General features: G+C 50.0%; 1 protein-coding gene across 10 annotated transcripts in view; it reads left to right on the top strand.

Annotated features, from left to right (window-relative positions):
* The window catches only part of CNOT1 (CCR4-NOT transcription complex subunit 1), a 1579387-nt gene that overhangs the window by 865339 nt on the left and 691691 nt on the right, over window positions 1-22357 (top strand). For all 10 annotated transcript variants that reach the window (XM_085638198.1, XM_085638193.1, XM_085638201.1 and 7 more), the window contains one exon: window positions 3048-3178. In XM_085638198.1, coding sequence (XP_085494324.1) covers window positions 3048-3178 — 131 coding nt within the window. The remainder of the gene's footprint in view (window positions 1-3047; window positions 3179-22357) is intronic.

Raw genomic sequence — 22357 nt, 5'->3', positions numbered from 1 at the left:
TCTGAGGTAAGTAATCTATTACAAACTGTTTCTTTAAGATGAACAAGTTACTTACCCTTGGTAACGATATATCTGTAAGAAACGTAGGTTAGTTAAAGATTCCTTACCGCCCCACCCACCCTCCCTGTTGTGCGAACTGATTTCTAGGGTTAAGGACATCCTTAACGGGCCTTAGTTGTGTGCACCAGGGGTCTGTCTCTTGTATGGCTCTGCGTTTCTGGCACAGAAAGTAGTGTACAGAACTGACAGCATGCGAGGGTGGTGTCTTAAGCAGCTACCGCGATGTCATCCCGGCGACCACGACGCAAACGGCGGATGCGGAGCCGACCGCCACAGTCTGACGCACAGAGGTACTGCTAACAAAAAACTTTCTGGATCCAGTCTGATGCCCGAGGGTAATTCTAAGGTAAGGAATCTATAACTACCCTATTTTTTTTAGAGATGTATCGTTAGCGAAGGTAAGTAACTAACTTGTTTTTTTGAGCCACTGCATGCATGTCCTCTGCACTTAATTTTTTGGAAGTATGCATTCCTCATAGCAATGACGTCTCACAGATGCATCAGAGAGTTGCAGGCTCTCTTGGTTTATGAACCTTTTTTCCAAGTCCATATGTTGCAGGGATTCTGCTTTTGCACAGAAATATGCGCAGGAACCCAGGCCCTCAGTGAATTGTGGTGTACCAAAAAGCTCACCTCGGAACCCAGAACCCTTTATCCGACCAGCGTCAGTGTCCCATTCGTTATCCGAGGTTTAGCTCGGCTGTCCCAATGTATAGACAACCCAGAACAAGCGACTTAGTGTATATCTCAGGAATGGTGGGAATCAGAAATACCTGTTCGTAATTATTCTCGTATCAGTCCACAACAGAATAAACAGAGACACGGTATAGTTGAAAGAGTTTATTTTATAAACCTCGTGTCTTAAGATGCAGTAGTTTGGCTAACATAAGCAGACAAACGATTAAAATCAAAACCATCAGCATAGTTACAATACCATAGAAAATGAAAGGAGTAATCATACTAAAATGACAGTGGATCTAAGCCACCTTCCTTTCTCTAGCAAACTAATAGTATTATTATTAGACTAGTAAAAGGTCTCTAGGCTTGAATGGGGATCCCCATACCGTAAAGATCAGCTCAGTGAGATCACATCACAGGATCAGCTAGGCTCTGCTCCTGGGAAAGCTATTCTTTCGAATGTAATGAAAACATGTAACACTGCAATATTAAAAGCACCCGACTTTCAGGTATTTGCAGCTGCGTGCGTGTTATGGCTAAATAGTGGGCCGATCAACCTGAACCCAACAACATGCACAGTCTAGCGACCCAGACTGTTTCTTTACACTGTGTATAGACCAAGGTCGCTGCTCACTGTTTGAGATGTGAACAACAGACAGTTCTCATGTGAAGCAAAGTCGAGCAAGCATTTCTCAATTTAATAACATGTGACTACAGTGTCGTGTGCAAAAGCAGCAAGATGGCTTTCTAACATCTAACGCGGTTGTGCTAACTTAGCATTGTACATATATAGATAACGATCTTCACTACACATAAACACAAAGTAGTTCTTAAGACCAATCCCGAGTTTTTGCCAAAGATGGTCTCCCCTTTCCATCTTAATCTATTGAGCTCCCAGTCTTCTTTCAATGACCTGCCTCGGCAGCTAAATGAGCACTTCACACACTAGATGTGATTGTATGACAGAGGCACGCATGGCTAAACCATGCATGTCTCTACCATGCAGCCCGAACCACAAATGCGTCTTAAGCACGCATTTCTTTACCATGCATGTCCTTACCAAGCATTATCGATGTAAAGGCATGAATGGTAATGGTGTATGCATGGCTAAGGTCGCCACTACTCTGACCCCCCCCCCCCCCCTCCCGCGCCACTCTAAGCCCTATAATCCAAACCCCCTACCTCGCCTCCCTACTACCCTGAGGCGTAAAACCATGCCCCTAACCATATACTACCCTGTCCCCCGCACTGTACCTTAAAGTACCCCAACCCCTTCCACTGCCCTGAGGCATAAAGCCATGCCCCCAATTTTAAAAAAACGACCTTATCCCCTCCCCCGCTCTGATCCCTAAAATCACCACACACTTAAACGCACCCAGCCCTTAAATAAAACGACTCCTCTCCCCATCCCCGAGCCCAAAAAACTCATTTTCCAGAACTACCCAAATCCCTTCCACTACCCTGATTCCTAAATCACTGACCTAATAAAAAAAACTATCCCTATCCCCCTCCCCCCGCCCTGAGCCCTAAAACCACTCCCACTCCTAAAAACTACCCCCCAACCCTCTTACCTTCCCACATCCAGAGCTTCCTGTTCCGACTCTTCCCCGCCCATCCTGTACACTATTGCTAGCTGCCTCAACCACGCAGATGCATTGTTCAGGCACGCGTGGCTCCTCCTGCATTATTTCCCCTCCCTTTGATGATTGGCATTCTCTTTTGTACTACATAGACAGTTCCAAATAATCCCCAAAACAGTGGTTTGTAGCTTTCTATCAGCTTCATCATGGCAATGCTATTTTAGAGTCATGGATTGCCAGGTGGATCGTCGGATGCATCCATACCTGCTATGCTCAGCATGCTACGAACGGAATAGGTTACTAACCCCGTAATTATGTTAGTTGCATGTAGTGCTGTAGATTTACACGCGCCCACGGTCTCCTTCAGCCAGTGGTTACTACAGATATCTTTCACTTAAAGCTTTTTCTTGATTGCTTGCATGGTAGATATTCCTTATATACCCACTACTACATACTTCACCGCTCGCAGAAAAATAGTGTAACAGTGGACTCTGATATTGCACAATGATGACCATAGTAGTCACTGAGCCCTTCATGACTCAAATGTCTTCAAAGAAAAATAACTTGCAACGTAAGAGCTCAATGATGGATGGCAGGAGTATGTACGGAGTGTGACTCTACCACACTACATGCTACAAGCAGTTTCTTAAAGGGAAAGTAGCATATTCCTTATTCTACTGGCAGCAAGTTGCTTGTGCAATGTACTTATATATTATTTTATTTATTTAGCTACTGCTACGGTTCCAGCGACCAGCACCACGTGTACTACTACAGTTCCCCCTCAGCCGCAGTATAGCTATCATGATATTAACATTTATTCATTGGGAGGACTGGCCCCACATATTGCACTCAACCCAACAGTAAGTATGCTGTTTTTTTTTTTTTTTTTTTTTTTTTAAAAAGACCACCTATAAATGTTGGGTTTTTCTGCTAAGACTTCTACAAAATCCATCCTGAAAATGTGATCCCATATGACTTTTGATAAACAGCCCTTGAGCTAGCTGTGCTTGACGTCTTGGTACATAAATATGTCTGCTTTGTTTTACCCTTTTGATTTCCTTTTCCATACCCAGGTGTCCATCTGTGTTTCAGTCAAAAGTTTGGTGTATCCTTTCATTTTCAGGATGGAGGTGCTTCATGTTTGAGGCATGTGAGCTGTAGATCACATGCTTTGCATAGCCTGCCATCTAGTGTTAGGTCCAGATGTTTGCACTTTGTTTTTCTTCAAAAGTCTTTTCCAGTTATGAGGTAGGTGGCTCCTCCTTTCGGTGATTGGGCGCATGGACATCGACTCCATGGTTAGTTTTTTTTTCCTCCATTGGGTTCAGATGTGAATTGTTGCGCTCTGGATCTGATACACTTCTAGCTGCAGATTCCTTACCTTTCAATTTCCCAGGCGTCCGGCTGGATCTGGAAACTTTCACTGAGCAATACCCCTTGCGTGCGACGTTGGGTGGCTCCATTCGGCTCTGTGTTACGTCGGTAGTGTCGGTTATGACTTCACTATGCCTACATTGGGGCCAACTAGGCACGCGGATGTCCGTTCTTTTATTTCCGCACCAGTTAAGCACTGATCCAGAAAGAGCTACACCTCTGCCGCTTTTTGGCAGGCTTTTTTACTCGACTTAGTGTGCAAGCGATGTCTGGTAGGAAGACCGGTTTTAAACCTTGCGGGACTTGTTCCCACGCGATGTCTGTTACCCATCCCCACCGCGTATGTCTGTGGTGTCTTGAACGCGACCACAAATCGCAGTTGTATTCAGACTGCCCTGCGATTGCTCCGAAGACCTTGAGGGAGTGGGCATTGAAGTTACTCGCCACCTGGCTGTCAACACCGTTGAACGAGACTCTGAGGAGGTCACGATCCCGTCAAAGAAGAGGTTGCGGGATCCCTCACGGAGTCGTAAGTCCTCTTTCTCCCATTCGAGGTCATCTGGACACTCTGGGAAGAGGCACAAGAATAAGAAGTCCAAGCAGACTTCGACTTCACCTCAACTGACGTCCGTCGTCGAAAGAGGTAAGGAGCACAGACGCTCTAGGCATGGTTCTGCGGAGCCAGGGTCTACTTTGCACCTCCCTCGGTTTCCGGAAGCCAGAGCGAGTCCCCCTCAATGAAGGATTTTTGCAAGGCCATGTGCCACGTTTTTGAGTGGAACGACCCCTTTGGTGAGCCCTCGGGCTCCGCGGGGTCGGATGGGGTCCCATCGGGTTAGACGTCATTGGCCATGGCGCCTCAGGGGTCCGATCTCGGACCTGGTTTGATGCCAGTCGTACCAACGCAACCTTCTCCTGTGTCAAACCCAAAGTCGTGCCTGTGGCGTTGCCGACGGTTGTTGGTGGCGCAAGCCCCATCCTCACCCCCGGTAACACGGTGCTGGAACAGCGTCATACGGCGCAGATTCCTATGTCGACAGAACCCAGGGGTTCTCTGTTGTCGCCTGCGCACTTTGTTGACGTGCTAGGCTCAGGAGAGGAATGGGAGGAGTCTGGAGACCCTTTAGAGAACCAGGATGTGTCTGAGGAGAAAATGGACTGGTATGGTGAACTTGGGGAAGCCAGTGGTCTGGATACTTCCCCAGACTCTGGCATGCCGTCTTCACCTACTGTGGCTATGGAGGAGGGGTTGTCCTGTGCTATGGTGGTTAAGAGGGCAGCTGAGGTCCTTGGCCTGGAACAGCACTCAGTGCAGGTCAGGATTAATCTCCTGACCGAAGTGCTTCAACCTAGGGCTTTCACCTCTGAAACCCTTTTGCCCTTTAATGAGGCACTTAAGGACGTCCTACTAGGAACGTAGTCCAAGCCTAGCAGAAGGGCTCCTGTGAACAGGACGATTGTACGCCTCCATCGCCTAGCACCGAGCGACCCAAAGTTCCTTAGCCAACACCCCACCCCAGAAAGTTTGGTGGTGCAGACCTCTACTTCCCAGGGCGCATTCCCTTCTGCCCCTCCGGTGTGTGGGAGAATTAGTCATCTCCCCTGCTGGAGATCTATAACATCAGACAAGTGGGTCTTTCAGATCATCCAGGAGGGCTATTCTCATCCTTTCCTTGCTTTTCCTCCTACTATTCTGCAGAGTCAGGAACAGCTGGCGGAGGATCACTTAGAGCTGTTCCAAAAGGAAGGTGCAGCCATTTTGGCCAAAGGAGCTATAGAAAGGGTTCCAGTTTCAGAAGTAGGCGGTGGCTGTTCTTCCCGCTACTTTCTGAGTCCGAGAAACAACAAGGGGCTTTGGCCCATTTTGGATGTTTGGACCGTCAAGCTCTACCTCAAAATGGAGAAATTCAAAATGCTCACATTGTCTCAGGTCTTGTTTGCCTTAGACCAAGGAGACTGGATGGTAGTGCTGGTACTGCAGGATGCTTATTTTCACATTCCCATCCTGCCGGGCCACAGGTGTTACCTGCAGTTCAAGGTAGGCAACGAGCACTTTCAATTTACCGTGCTCCCCTTTGGCCTTACCAGTGCCCCTCGGTCGTTCACCAAGGTGATGGCGGTGGTTGCAGCTCATCTGCGCGGGTTAGGGGTTTGTCTTGTCCTATCTCGATGACAGGCGGTTGAAGGCATCCTGACCCCAGGCGGTTGTCTCTCACCTTCATACTACAGCGTAGCTCCTGCATTCGCTGGGGTTCTCTATAAACGTGCCAAAGTCACATCTGACTTCTTCTCAGATGCTCCCTTTCATCAGAGCTGTTCGGGACACAGTGCAGTTTTGGGTTATCCTCCTGAGCAGCGAGTCTGGGATATTCAGGTTTTTCCGATATTTCAGCCTCTGTCCTGGATTTCGGTGAGACTGACTGAGGCTGTTGGGCCTCCTGCATCCTGTTGGTAAGACACGTCAGATGGCATATGCGGGCTCTGCAGTGGGACTTGAAGTTCCAATGGGCACAGCACTGAGGAAATCTCACCAACTTGGTTCAGATCTCAGGAGAGACTGCTAAGTATCTGGAGTGATCGTTAACAAACCGAGATTGGATCAAAGGCAGACCTCTCTCCCTTACCCAACCAGATTTCACAATTGTGATGAATGCGTCACTTCTGGGATCGGGCGGCCACATGAGAGAGATGGAGATCAGGGATCACTGGTCTAAGGCAGAGACGGGGCTCCACATAAACTTCTCGGAGCGATTCGCTTGGCATTGAAAGCATTTCTTCCCTCTGTCAAGGGGAAGTTGGTGCAGGTGTTTACGGACAACACCACCGCCATGTAGTACTGCAACAAGCAGGGCAGGGTGGGGGTCATGGACCTTTTATCTGAAAGACTCGTTAGTGATAGATTCCTTACCTTAGAATATCCCCAGGCGTCAGACTGGATCCGGAAAGTTTTTGTCAGCAGTACCCCTGCACGTCGGAAGGTGGAGTCATGTGGCTTTGTGTCCGTTGCTGGCGTTGTATGCGCCGAGATGACATCACGGAGACTACTTGGGTGCCACCCATGCGCACTGTCAGTTCTTTCTTTTTCCACGCCAGCAAGCGCAGATCCGGTTAGAGCACATACCCTAGTCACTTTTTGACTGAACTTTTGAGACTGTATCTTAAATTTTTATTTTTTATTTTTTGACTCCTGGTGCCACGTAGGGATGCCTGGAATTAAATCCTGCGGGGCCGGGCGCCGTACGATGTCAGTGGCTGAACCCATGGCGTCTGTCTCTACTGTCTGAAGAGCGACCATGACTCCCGGTCATGTTCCGACTGTCTGGCCATGGCTCCGAAGGCCTTGCGGGAGCGGTCCCGTAAGCTACTGAAGGCCCGGCAGTCGTCTGTGCCGTTCGAGGTCCAGGGGTCGCTTGAGTAATTGCTCACGGAGCCATAGTCATCGCTCCCTGGGGTCGAAGTCATCCCACTCTGATTCGGGTCAGAGACGTCATAAGAAGTCGAAGAAGCGTTTCCGCTCTACGACGTCCCCTTGACGGTCTCCGGACGAGGGGGCCAGGGGATACCACCCTGCGGCTCCTTTGGAGCCTGAGTCCTGCGGCCTTACCCACCTTACCCGGGTCCGTTGGCGACTCCTTCCCAGGTGCAAGATTTTCTTGCAGCCATGGACCGCCTCTTTAGGCCTCGGGCTCCCGCTGGTGCACCTTCGGGGCCCCGCGTTCCCAGTTGATGGGCCTCCCTTGCCGCCGGCTCCGGCGGCGGCTCTGGTCACCAGTGCCGCAGGGACCTCTGCACAAACGGACCATCTCTAGGTGGGTCGTTTTGTGCATCAAAATTTGTTACTCCTTGGCAAAAAAGGACCCTCCTGTTGGGCTGCGCGCCCATTCTACTCGGGCCACAGCGGCTACTACTGCTTTGGGACGGGGTGTCCCTTTGCAGGACATCTGTCAGGCGGCGACGTGGGCTTCGCTACACACGTTTGCCAGACACTATTGTCTTGACAGCCAAGTCCGAAAGGATGGCTTCTTTGGCCGTTCTGTCCTCCAGGACTTTCTGGTGTGATCTTGGTTCGCAGACCCACCACCGGGGATGGTATTGCTTGGGTATCTATTCTAAGGTGAGGAATCTAACTAACGTGTTTCTTTCAGATGAACAAGTTACTTACCTTCGGTAACAATGTATCTGTAAGAAACATTAGTTAGTTAGATTCCTCACCGACCCACCCATCCTCCCCGTTCTGGGAACTGACATCTAGGGTTAAGGCTATCCCTTTCAGGGCCCTAGAATTTTTTGGCACCAGTGTCGGTCTCTTGCATGGCTCTGCGTTCCTGGCGCGGAAAGCTATGTACAAGAACGGACGTCAGCGCGCGAGGGCGGCGTATAAGTACTCCGACGTCATTCCGGCGCACGACGCCAACGACTGACGCGGAGCCGCAGACGACGCCTAGCGACGCGCAAGGGGTATTGCTGACGAAAAATCTTTCGGATCCAGTCTGACGCCTGGGGATATTCTAAGGTGAGGAATCTAACTAACTAATGTATCTTACAGATACATCGTTACCGAAGGTAAGTAACTTGTTCTTTAGAAACTTCTTCCAGTTTTTCGGATCCGTTTAATCCGACCATCGACATTACATCGACGATGGAATCGAGGACCCCATTCAAGCGGTGTCCTTTATGACACGCCAAATATCCACACATCGACGTCCACCCGGTGTGCAACAAATGCCTCTCGCTGGATCACGACGAATCGACATGTATGGCCTGTGCCCGATTCCGATCCAAGAAGACTCTCCGGAATCGACGGGCAGCAAGATTAAAAGCGCAGCAATCTGCACCGGCCCCGGCCAACATCTTCAGCACCGAGGACGAAGATGTTGAAAGCGTGGAAGAAATAAACTCCAGCCCCGCTTCCGAACACGATTCCCAATCGGAAGACGCCGATGAAGCGCTTTTTCACAGGGAAGAAGCCGACGATGAGGTAGGGGACTACGATGAGGCCTTCGGGGCCGAAGAAGATAGCTCTGGTGAAGAGCAGGGCCTACCCGTCGAAACGGAGGCTATCAAAGTGCGTCATTCTACGGCTCCGGTCAAGGGATCGCCTTCAGGCCTTACCCGAGATTAATCCAAAAGTTCTTCGGCCCCGCCTTCAGGCCCGTCCTCGAACATCCAGCAGGAGCCTTTATTACCGAAAAAGACTGGTTTCCCTTCAACGAAACCGAAACCAATCGTCGCACCAGTTCCACAGAAACTGAAAGTGAAACTGGCAGTGGTCGGCTCGAAGCCCTCGAAGACCTCCACTCCTTCGGCGCCAGCACAGACCATCGGCTCCGAACGCACTAAACGGGATTTCGGCGCCAAACTCGCTGCAGCGGATGTCGGTACCGACCCGAAAAAGAGGCCCGTCGGTCCCACAAAAGCGCCTCGGCCCCCGGCACCGAAGCAGTCGGCCCCGACTACCAAAGTTAAGATGGCCGCTCCATCGGAGTCAACTTCCAAGGCAGCGACACGGGTCAGGTCATCGACTCCGTCGACCGCTACTACCTCTCCTCGACTTGACGAGCCTGTGGCTCCGAAGCAGCCAATGCCTACCTCTACGGAACCACTCGGCACCAAAGAACCTTCGGCGTTCTCGGTGCGACAAGTTGCGGCGTCATTGCAACGCATCAAAGAACGGACAGCCCTCCACTCCACGTCGGGCCCCGACCCGAAAAAGGCTCCAAAGGCACCTCCGGCACCAGCCAACATCACTTTTGGTTTGCTGCTGTCCACGGCACCGAAGATGTTCGAGATCTGAACACGTGTCCGCCAGACGAGGTCCCCATCTACTGGACACTCCCCTACTGAGCCTTCACCGTCCCAATTCATCGACGCCGACACCGGCAGACTCGTGCTCCGAAAACGGAAGGCCACGCCAGAGCGAGCATTGGACTCTTACAGAATCCCTCTGAAGCAGAAACTGCCAGCAGAGTCGGAATCGGTTCTATACGAACGCCTGCATACTTCCTATCCGGATCCCCAGTCCTTTTCTCCGACGCCCTACGACACGGACGCAATGGAGGATTACTTGGGTGATGATACCACCTACCCTAGGGATATAGATCCTGAGGAGCAGCAGGACCCAGATCAAGCTTGGGATGACCCTGCAGACCTGGGTACCGCAACAGATACCCAGGACACGCAGCTTTACGGCGCAAAAACATCTCCCACAGAGGACACTGCTGCCTTCAATGCCCTCATAGAACGTGCGGCAGCCAATCATAGGGTGCAACTCCACTCTGACACAGTTAAGGACGACTTCCTAGTGGACACTTTCGCCTCCTCTGAGAGGACTGTCAAGACTTTGCCCATGTTGAAAGGTGTCCTCAAGCCAGCAAAGGACATTTTCAAGGAAACAACCAGGGCACGGGTGCTGAACCCCAGGATTGAAAAAAAATACAAGCCTGCGCCCAGGGACCCTATGTACATTAGAGGTCAGTTACCTCTGGACTCCATGGTGGTTGCTAACGCTCGCAAACGAGCACACTCCCAAACAGGTGATGCTCCTCCCTTAGACAAGGAGTCCAAAGTGCTGGAGACCTCAGGCAAGAGGATTGCAGGTCAAGCAGCAAACATCTGGCGCATTGCCAATACACAGGCCCTCCTAGCTCGCTATAATCGTTCACACTACGACACGCTAGAGTCAATACTCCAACATCTGCCAGACGAATACAAAGAGGCAGCGGAGCTCCTCATCAGAGAGGGACAACTTCTTACAAACGCATCCATTAAGTGCGCACTAGATGTTGCCGACACAGCTGCGAGGGCGATAAACACCAGCGTCATGTTACGCCGACACGCTTGGTTACGAATCTCCGGATTCAAACCAGAGATTCAAAACATCCTAAATCAGCCAGTCAACCCAGACTACTTATTCGGACCAGAAGTTGACACCACCTTAAAAAAAAAAAAAAGGACACTGACACTGCAAAGTCAATGGGGGCGCTGCAAACGCAGACATTTCGTAGTGGCTCCTTTCGTCGCCCCGGGAATAGGGGAGCAGCTAGAGGACAGGGGTCACAGCAGCAATACAATAAACGGAGCACACAGAGCACCTACGATAAAAACAGAGGTGGATATCGTGGCACCAGCACCAAGGGCAGAGGACGCGGTTACGGCAACACCAGGTCCTCACCCAAGAACAAACAGTGACGCCCTCTCCCTTCCCCCCGACCACATAACACCTGTCGCGGGGAGACTACAGCGGTTCCTGTCCACGTGGAAAGCAATCACCACGGACAGGTGGGTCAGGGATATTATCCAGCACGGTTACTGTCTCGAATTAACATCCACTCCACCCACAATGCCGCCAAAGCACCGTCCTATGTCCGCAGAGCACTTAGCATTATTGCAAAAGGAAGTGCTAAGTATGCTGCAAAAAGGTGCAATAGAGGTCGTGCCCGTCAACCAGCATGGGACAGTGGTGTACTCTCTGTACTTCTTAATCCCAAAAAAAGGACGGGTCGCTCAGACCTATACTAGACCTCAGACCCCTCAACCACTACATTCTGTCAGAGCATTTCCATATGCTCACCCTACAGCAGGTTCTCCCGCTGCTCAGCCAGGGAGACTTCCTAGCCACACTAGACCTCAAAGATGCGTACTTCCACATACCCATCCACCCATCACACAGGAAATATCTCAGGTTCACTATTCAGGGACAGCACTATCAATTCAAAGTCCTCCCCTTCGGCGTGACAACAGCACCCAGGGTTTTTACCAAGTGCCTAGCTACAGTGGCTGCACATCTACGGCGACGACACATTCACGTCTACCCTTACCTGGACGACTGGCTTGTTCAGGCAAAGTCAGCCCAGCAATGTGCCAGCCACATGTCCCTCACCATTCACCTCCTTCACAGTCTGGGATTGTCACTAAATTACCCAAAATCACATCTACAACCCGCACCCGTACAACAGTACCTGGGCGCGACCATAGACACTCTGGCAGCCACAGCTCAGCCAAATTTAGTGAGGGTCAACAGCATGCAACTGCTGATCTCAAAGTTTAAACCACAACACTCCCTTCCTGCGAGAGTGTTCATGCAGTTGATAGGCATGATGGCCTCCTGCATTTTCATAGTCCCGCACGCGAGACTACATATGCGCCCGCTTCAGGAGTGCTTAGCACGTCAATGGAATCAGGCTCACGGGCAATTAAAAGACCTAGTGTTGGTGAGCGGTCGGGCATACAACTCTCTGCATTGGTGGAATCCACAAAACCTTTGCAAAGGCCGACCGTGCCAAGAGCCTGTTCCACAAATAATACTGACGGCGGACGCGTCTCTCCAGGGATGGGGAGCTCATGTACTCAATTACACAGTGCAGGGACTATGGACAACACAGCAAAAGAAGATGCACATCAACCTTCTGGAACTGATGGCGATCTTCCTGGCCATGAAGGCATTCAAAGTACACTTGTGCAACAAAGTCGTGTTGATCCGGACGGACAACATGACTGCCATGTACTACATACAGAAGCAGGGAGGAACACACTCTCCACAGTTGTCTCATCTGGCTCAGAGCATGTGGAAGTGGGCCATTCAGAGGAACATTCCTCATGGCGGAACACCTCCCGGGCAAGGACAACCAGATGGCGGATCTGCTCAGCAGACACAGCCACCAGATGCACGAGTGGGAGCTACACCCATCAGTACTCCAACCGTACTTCCAGCAGTGGGGTCATCCAGAGATAGACCTATTCGCCACAAACGAAAACGCAAAATACCAAAGCTTTGCCGCCAGGTTCCCACATCCACAATCGCAGGGCAATGCGATATGGATGAACTGGTCCGGCAGATTTGCGTACGCTTTTCCCCCAGCGCCATTAATACCGCTGGTGGCACGCAAACTGCGACAGCACTCTGACACTCATCCTAGTTGCTCCCACATGGGCGCGCCAGCCATGGTACACCACCTTTCTGGAACTTTCCGTGGTGCCGCATCAAAGGCTGCGGATAAAACCTGCACTCCTAACTCAGAGCCATGGCGAAATTCAGCACCCAGATCCGCAACAGCTGAACCTGGCGATCTGGCTCCTGAAGTCTTAGAGTTTGGCTACCTAAACCTGCCACCTGACTGTATGGAGATCATCAAGGAGGCCAGGAGGCCAGGAGACCCACTACCAGAGCTTGCTATGCAGCTAAATGGAAGAGGTTTGTCATTTACTGCACCCACAATGACATCAACCCGCTAGACGCATCCATTCAAAACATTATCTGTTACCTCTTACACCTATACCGATGCAATCTGGCATACACCTCAATACGCATCCATTTAACCGCAATAGCAGCCGATCTCCAGAACAGGCAGCACCTCTCTTTATTCAGAATGCCTGCCATCAAAGCCTTCTTGGAGGGACTCAAACGAGTAATTCCCCCAAGACACCCGCCAGCACCAATGTGGAACCTCAACTTGGTCCTCACCAGACTAATGGGTCCACCCTTCGAACCTCTCCACTCATGTGAGATTCAATTCCTCACCTGGAAAGTAGCTTTCCTAGTCGCAATCACTTTGTTAAGAAGAGTTAGTGAACTCCAGGCACTAACCATTCAAGAGCAATTCATACAGGTTCACGCAAACAGGGTCGTACTGCGTACCAACCCCAAATTCATGCCTAAAGTAATATCGCAGTTCCACATGAATTAAACTATTGAACTGACTTTCCCCCACGAGCCCACTCAACACGTAAGTTAGGGGCATCCATGGCTTTCCTGGGAAACATTCCTTTACAGGAAATATGTAGAGCAGCCACATGGTCCACTATACATACATTTACCAAACACTACTGTGTAGATGTACACTCAAAACAGCAGGCAGCTGTAGGACAGGCTGTTCTCAAAACTCTTTTTCAGACTGCTGCAGCTGGCACTGGTAGCCGCCGCTAATAGGAGGTACTGCTATGTATTCTATGCACAGATATGAATTCAGCAGCCCACATGCCTCGAACTGAATATGCTACTTACCAGTATGCATCTGTTCTTGGCATGTAGGGCTGCTGACATTCATATCGCCCACCCTCCTCCCCGGCGCCTGTAGCAGCTGCAGCTCTCAGAATTACTGTATAGCATGGTCATCACTTCCTGTATCTACTCCATCACTGCCACAATGGCGAAAAACAATCTGGGGATGGAGAGGATGCCCATGCGCACTGTGGTCCAGGGGAGGAGTCACCTATCTCAGGATACTTCGAAGACTCTTCCAGGACAACAACGTGCAAACATCCGGACCCAACACTAGGCGGCGATCTATGCACAGATATGAATGTCAGCAGCCCTGCATGCCAAGAACAGATGCATACTGGTAAGTAGCATATTCAAACTGAGTCCCAAAGAGCGGTAGATGCACGTGCAAACGCAGAGGCTGTATTAAAAGCCCGGAGGCCTGCGCTAGGGGAGGCGAGAAGCCAGCGGCCACAATCATCCAGCCACCGAGACACACTCGTGGGAGATAACAATGGTAAAGAGTGTGAGGAGTGCAAATTAAAAGCTAGCTGAACTAGGCCTTGAGCAGGCGGATGAAGAGACAGAGAGGGTCACCTGGTGCCGGGCGGTACCTACGGGCAATAGCCCGATTAACCGGGTCACCCGAAGAGGGTCTGGGTCAAAAATGGGTTAGTATCCACCACCAAGGGAAGCCGTCGCCAGGACGCAGACAACCTCCCTGGAGAGAGTACAAGGCGTTGAGCCTGAGGCAGTACCCGGCGCCGAGGTCGTCGCCGCCGAGGCCCGTGCCAGCGTCGTGGGCGCCGCTTGAGACGTTGGCGCTGGGAGCCCTACAGGGCTATGCGCTGAACGACTGGGATGGCCGTGCTCCGGGCCCTCGCTTGTCGGCGTCGTGTCTGCTCCAGAGTCGACACACACAGCCGGTGTCGGGGAAACGTCCACAGACGATGACCCGGCCACAGTGCCTGCTACTTCTGTGGGGCCCGAAGACGAACCAGGGGGAGGGGGGCGACTGGAAACAAGCCTGGAGTGCCTTAGAATAGGTCTCCATTTGGGCACGTGTTGCCCCAAGACCCGGAAAGGGTGGATACCAATGATGCTGTATGCCTTTAACCGGCTCCTCACGAGAGGAATGACTGGTAGCAGCACAGGTTGAAGATCACCGTAAGCGGCACACATGGTGTTGAGAAGGCCCAAAAACCAGGCCAAGGAACTGCTGGTTTTCCAGCATCAGCATTCGAACTCTGAGAAGAGAACTGACAGCGCGCTGGGAGGGGCATATATGGCTCAACTGACGTCATGTCTGGGGACAATGTCAGGGTGGACCATCCCCCCGGCGCGCAGAGGTGCTGCTGCAGGAAAAGTTTTCCGGATCCAGTCTGACGCCTAGGGATATTATAAGTTAAGGAATCTGCCTGCGGCTAGATGTCTATCAGATACTGTATTTAGGGGGCGTTTTAGGGGTCTACTAACCTTTGGGCGAAGCACCCTTGGTGTGCCAACCCCACGTGGGGGAGTTGACACAATTCCTAATCCTGATTGGGGAGTGCCTGCTATCTGCAAGATGGCGGGCACTGAAGAGGGGGCTTCACCTCGCCTCCCCCACCTGAGGGGTGGAGTTGGCAGAGGTGGGCACATCTTCTGGGCTTGCTTGTTTTTCCTGCCCCTCTTCCCGCCGGAAAGGAGGGGAGACAGGAAGGGGGCCTGCTCCCGATAGCAGGAGAGGCTGGGGATCGCATTACAAAGGCTGGCAGGCCAAGCTCCCCTGCCACAGATTGCTCTTCCTGGCCTGGGGAGGAGTGAACACCTCCGCCCAGGAAAAGCTTTGTTTCTGGGCTCCGATAGCGAGGGCTCCCACCTTAGTGCTACAGAAACATGTCTTGTGGTGGGAGGCTGGTGAGTTCCAGTCGGGGAACCCACCAGAGGTTGGTAGTTTTTTCACGTGGCATCTCTGAAATGCCCTCTTTATGCATTTTTCATTAAATCCCACACTGTCGTCCGTGTGGGTTTAATGTGCTGTGAAGTTTGATACCAAACTTTTCTGTTTTCAGTGTAGCTGTTATGGTGCTGTGGAGTTTATAATGACAAGCTCCCAGCACCATATACTCTTAATGGCAGCACTGCGCTTACAATGTCGAACAATGGACTTAGACACTGTAGGGGTACAGGGCTCATGCAGCTGTACTCTTATCACTGACATAGGACACCCAACAAGAGGGGTGACTGATCAATGCTAGAGCAGTGGGTTGTAGGCATGTTACACAGGGATTTGTGCCATGTCGACTTCACTTTGTTCTGCACCAATACACGCAGCCCTCAAAGGCAGTGTTTTTGTGTAAAGGTACAGGTCTTCCAACTGTGGCACAATAAGTGGTGCAGCCCTTGGAGATCTTCCCTGGCCATAGTGCCCTGGGTACCTGTGGTGCCATATACCAGGGGCTGGCCTGTTGCCAGAGAAGCCAATTGGGTTAGTTTTGGCAAAAGAACAAAGCCCCTGGGAACCAGATTGGCACATCAAGTGAAAGTGCAGTGTTGTCTGTCAAAAAGTGGAGGGGTGACTGCAAAAGGAACCCACTTTCCTACAGTAAGTATCATTTTCCTTTTAGAGAGTTGCTCCAACTAAAAAAAAATGTATTATGATGGGTGTTCGAAAACGAGGGAGCATCTGTGAGTTCTGCACAAATTACATGACTACATTTGTCCTTCACTGTAAACCAAACACCCAATTGTAGCGCCTGACTCTGAGGGTAGTGTTGCAGATCAGTCTGAGGCTTAGTCAAGGGAGGTGGTGTGGGCTCGTAATCGCCATTTGCCATTTGTGGTGTGCAGAAATAACACTCAATAATTGGTTGTCCAGTCTGCACTTCATTAAAGTAAGATTACATGGGGCCCTCTTGCCCAGCCTCTGGGTTTGTTCAATATGGCATCGTCCAGGGTCTCTAGCCACATGGTCTCTGAAAAAGCTTCCCCCCCCCCCCCCAATCCCCCCCCCCCCCCTCGCTGCCTTCCCTCCTTGGTGCAGCCTGGCACCCAATGATAGCTGCTGATGGATGAGCCTGTAGCCCCACCCATCTACTCTTCGTGGAGAGGAGTCGTTAGCTTATGTTGCCAGACATTCCTGCTAGGGTGTCTGGCTGTATATGCGTAATCTTGGGATTTCATCTGTGATGCCTTTGAGGGCTGTAATTGCAATGCATTCAAGCGATCCACAAATGTGATGAGTTCTGTCATTCTAAAGTGTTGCTTAAACATGTATTCTTGCTGCTGCGCTAAGGTGAAGAACCCAGACTGCAAGCCCTTAAGATATAGAGGTGCATGCTTTATGGTCAGTAGGAAATGCTCAGTCAGGGTTATGTGTCACCAAGGCAGGGTTCAGGAGATGAGATACCACGCACACCAATTGTTTATCAAAGTATCGTTGAATCTTTAACAGGTAATGGCGTGCTGCTAGAGGAGCGACCCCTGAACCAAGGTCGGTAGATAATGTTAGTTGCACTGCCCCATCCGGGGTGGTGTCCCTCTATGCGCACAGCGCTATGGGGTAACGAAGTTACCAGTCTTCTCAGACAGAAATTGAATCAAAAGTTCATTTATTCATGATGGAAAATATGTTTGCCATATTATAAACTTCATATGTTGAATCACAACGGTACCAACGGATATCCTCTATGCATTGCGGGTGAAAACCCTTCATCAGGAGGAATCCTATAACAAAAAATAGGAGATCATGTGGCTTGCCCCCTTGGGAAATTATGAGATTTAAACAAACCATGCAAAAAAAGTGTATGACATATCCCATCCAAGGTATCGGAAATTGAAAAAGTAATTGGAGTATGAAGACACGCAGTTGTGAGGAGTCACCCAAAGGTGTATCCTGAAAAGGTGACAGTGCTAAAGTTCGCTGGTGTAAATAATACGGCGAAGAAGCGTAGTGATGGTAACTTGAATAATAATACACGAGTGAAGTTTGATAGTAAAAAACACGAGTGAAATTAGATGGTGAAAAACACCGCGTGTGAAGTTATGCGTATGTAAAGCTAAAATAAGTTCAACGCATAAAAAGAGTGCTCGGGCGCTGTAGTCATAATGGTGAATGGAACAAACACTAGTGCACGGGTGAAATTTAATGGTAGAAAACACCGCGTGTGAAATTATACATATGTAATGTTAAAGTGGGTTCAGCGCATAAAGAGTGCTCAGGCGCTGCAATCGTGATAGTAAATGAAACGAGATCAACCACCAAAGTTAGAAAAGAAAGTTACCTCGGTTCGTTGGTTAAACGTGCATAACGAAAATGTGCCGATCCGGAAGACCGTTAGTTACGAGAGTCGCCATATTAAATAGGGAAGTAAGTAGTTAGCAAGAAAAGAGGACTCAAAGTACAGTGGCCATCTTTGAGAAGCAAAATGTATTAGTAGTTGTAATAGTATCTAATGGCGAGCAACCAACCAACATCTTTAGAACCACATCCTAGATTGGTTATGGTCACCAAATTTTCAACTGAAAGTTTCAACATACGAAAATCCATTCTCAGGCACTGGCCCTTGTTACGAATGGAGCACGACTTCAATCAGATTTTCTCAGACCAACCGCTGTTCGCCTATGAAAGGAGTAAGAATCTCATGGATTTATTAAAACCTATACGCTCCCCACAGTGCATTTCTGAATATAAGGGCACCACACCCTGTCATAACTGTGGTAACTGCAACAACATCATTAAAGGCAACCACATACAGCACCCAACCAAGGGCCATAACATCAAACTTTTTGTTTCAGCAACCTGTGATTCTAAAAACGTCGTCTACATGTTGAAGTGTCCATGCGGCCTTCCGTACATTGGCAAGACGGAAAGAAAGATGAAAATACGATTAAACGAACATAAAAGCAATATTCGCAATAACAATCTCAAATCTACAGTAGCAACACACTTCAATGAACACAAACACAATGTCAGTCAATTACGCTTCCTAGTGTGTGAGACAGTCCCATTAAGAGAAGGATGTGATAACCGGAAATTTTTGATCCAAAGAGAAACATCTTGGATATACAAAATGAACTCGATGGTGCCCTACGGTCTGAATGACCGCCTCGAACTCAGTTGCTTCATTTGACTTTGTATTGATGCCTACGTGAAAGTTTATAGATCAATGTTTTCATTTAATTCTATAATACTTTGACTCTTTCCTATTTTTTCCAACATTACTTGTTTTTTCAACTTATTCCTTTTCGTGATTCTTGGATCATCATTGGTTTTAACCTTTTTCTTAACCTTTATTTCCTAACATTTTTTCCCAACTTTATTATTTTTTTTCCCAACTTTATTGTTCTTGACATTCCTTCCATCCAACATTTGACTTCTGACACCTTCAAGCTGCATTTAAATACAGTCACCTTACTAATCTTCCGTTATCAGTAATACTCTCGTTTTTCCTTTGATTCGTTTTTCACCTGCTATATATTCGTTCACACTCGCCATTAGATACTATTACAACTACTAATACATTTTGCTTCTCAAAGATGGCCACTGTACTTTGAGTCCTCTTTTCTTGCTAACTACTTACTTCCCTATTTAATATGGCGACTCTCGTAACTAACGGTCTTCCGGATCGGCACATTTTCGTTATGCACGTTTAACCAACGAACCGAGGTAACTTTCTTTTCTAACTTTGGTGGTTGATCTCGTTTCATTTACTATCACGATTGCAGCGCCTGAGCACTCTCTTTATGCGCTGAACCCACTTTAACATTACATATGTATAATTTCACACGCGGTGTTTTCTACCATTAAATTTCACCCGTGCACTAGTGTTTGTTCCATTCACCATTATGACTACAGCGCCCGAGCACTCTTTTTATGCGTTGAACTTATTTTAGCTTTACATACGCATAACTTCACACGCGGTGTTTTTCACCATCTAATTTCACTCGTGTTTTTTACTATCAAACTTCACTCGTGTATTATTATTCAAGTTACCATCACTACGCTTCTTCGCCGTATTATTTACACCAGCGAACTTTAGCACTGTCACCTTTTCAGGATACACCTTTGGGTGACTCCTCACAATTGCGTGTCTTCATACTCCAATTACTTTTTCAATTTCCGATACCTTGGATGGGATATGTCATACACTTTTTTAGCATGGTTTGTTTAAATCTCATAATTTCCCAAGGGGGCAAGCCACATGATCTCCTATTTTTTGTTATAGGATTCCTCCTGATGAAGGGTTTTCACCCGAAATGCATAGAGGATATCCGTTGGTACCGTTGTGATTCAACATATGAAGTTTATAATATGGCAAACCTATTTTCCATCATGAATAAATGAACTTTTGATTAAATTTCTGTCTGAGAAGACTGGTAACTTCGTTACCCCATAGCGCTGTGCGCATAGAGGGACACCACCCCGGATGGGGCAGTGCAACTAACACCAAGGCAGGGTTACCTATTTTAAATGTTTGTTGAGATAATGGTGGTGGGGTGGTGGGGTGGGGGGGGGGTGTCGTGCCAGTGCGCAGGGCCCTTGCTCCAGGTTACGTTCAACTAACTGCATTGGGGGCAAGTTGATGTCCATACATGGGAGTGGTGGTACTAGATCCCCCCCTCCCCCCTTGCGGGAGGGGTGGAGATGTTATGCAATGTCACAAAGTAATTCCAACAGCTTATGTATATTTGTAAATTGGTGCATAGTATTGAGTAGTGTGTGTGTGTTTAATAAATGTACTCTTTTATAAAGCAAAGTACAGACTGGACAATAGTGTTATTTCTGCGCACCTGCAAATGGCGATTACTAGCCCACACCACCTCCCTTGAGTAAGCCTCAGACTGCTCTGCAACGCTACCCTCAGAGTCAGGCGCTACAATTGGGTGTTTGGTTCTGTAGTAGGGGATCTCTGTGTATAGTCATAATCTATGAATAGTCCCGCCCATGTGCGGGGACCCCGGAGCAATCAAAATATCTCTTAAGCTGTCCTGCATTTGCAAACCTGCAAAGACACTTAAGAGACAGACAAAAATAATACAGCCTACTAACAACACGGCTGCACTGGCCAGCACTTCCTCTGAAGTGAAAACAACAGCCAAAATGAAGTTTAAATGTAATTTTTATTCACATCTGACATGTTCCTTTATTGTATCACACTCCCTTCACCAAAATCCCTTTAAACAATAGAGAGGAAGGGGTGGACAGACAAGCCCTATAGGCTGTCATTATGTGTCTGCTAAAGGGATACCGTGCCTTTAAGAAACTCTCCAGGCTCCCCCGGTATCCCAGGATGCACAGCCCAAGCAAGTTACTTTCAGTTCTTTTTTCCGGCTCCTGCTAGCAGGACCCTGGAGCTCTACCCTTTTGGGTGGTTTATTTGATAAAGTTGGATTTTTTGGATAAATAGTGTTTTCATTCGACGTCTAGAGCCTTTGTCTACTACTGCCTGCAATCTGGAGCAGTTTTGGCCCACTCTTAGCATGGCTTTGTTCGATAAATGGCCTGAGTGTGGGAGGAAAAAGGCCAAGACGGACCCACATGATGTTTGTATCCTCTGCTTGTCGTCCTCACATGTCCCAGCTACATGTGTCATCTGTAAAAACTTTTCCAAAAGGACCCTGAGGGACAGGGAGAAGATTCGTCTTCAGGGTCAGGAGCAGCAGAGGACCGGTGGGACTTCGGGGCATGGAGGGTCTCATTCCCCCTCCTCCGCCCATGCTTCAGCCTCTGGAGGGACCTCCAGACAGAGCAGGGAGCAGAAACGGTGCCTACCGGCTGGTAGGTCGCGTTCGGCGTCGAAGGCGTCGACGGCGAGGGAGAAGGCACAGGTATGTTCGCCGTCGATCCAGGGCTCTGGGTCGCGGCAGCCTCGGCGTTCGACGTCGAGAGAGGGGCCGGCGAGTCCCGGGACCGGGTCGCCGGCGCTAACGTCGACACCCCATCGACGTCGTACTGAGCCCCGTGGCGGACTGCACTCACCGCCTTCGCCGTCGACCCGTGGCTCGACGCTGACGGAGTCGACGCCGAGATCCCGGCGCCCGCCGTCGAGGCACAGGTCGCCGTCGAGGCACAGGTCGCCGTCGAGGCACAGGTCGCCGTCGAGGCACAGGTCGCCGTCGAGGCACAGGTCGCCGTCGAGGCACAGGTCGCCGTCGAGGCACAGGTCGCCGTCGAGGCACAGGTCGCCGTCGAGGCACAGGTCGCCGTCGAGGCACAGGTCGCCGTCTAGGCACAGGTCGCCGTCGAGGCGCCAGGGGTCGTCGCCGTCGAGGCGCCAGAGGTCGTCGCCGTCGAGGCGCCAGAGGTCGACGTCGAAGCAGAGGTCGACGCTGCGGCGACGGAGGTCGAGGAAGCATGGTTCGACGTCGAGAGGGCGCTCGACTTCGAGACGGCGTTCAACGTCGAGGGGGCGACGACCGGCCAAGAGACGCCGGACGAGGTCGACGTACAGTTCGACGTCTAGGACATCGGGGAACACGTCCTCAGTGATTACGATCTCCAGTCGGGGATCGGGGAGACGAGGACGTTCCCCGTCGGTGACTTCAACACGGGACAGGCCCTCCAAGAAGAGAAGGGTGGCCGAGAGCCCGGACAGTGATGGTGCGGGCTCTCCTGCAAGGAGTGATGGGGCTTCGGAACATCTGTCCCCGCTGCGGCCTCAGCGGACTCCGCTGCCTCCTGCGCCTGCTCTTCCGCCGGATCCTC

This window comes from Triturus cristatus, chromosome 12, assembly GCF_964204655.1.
Source record: "Triturus cristatus chromosome 12, aTriCri1.1, whole genome shotgun sequence".
Classification (NCBI taxonomy): domain Eukaryota; kingdom Metazoa; phylum Chordata; class Amphibia; order Caudata; family Salamandridae; genus Triturus; species Triturus cristatus.
This window is presented reverse-complemented; position numbering and strand designations above follow the sequence as displayed.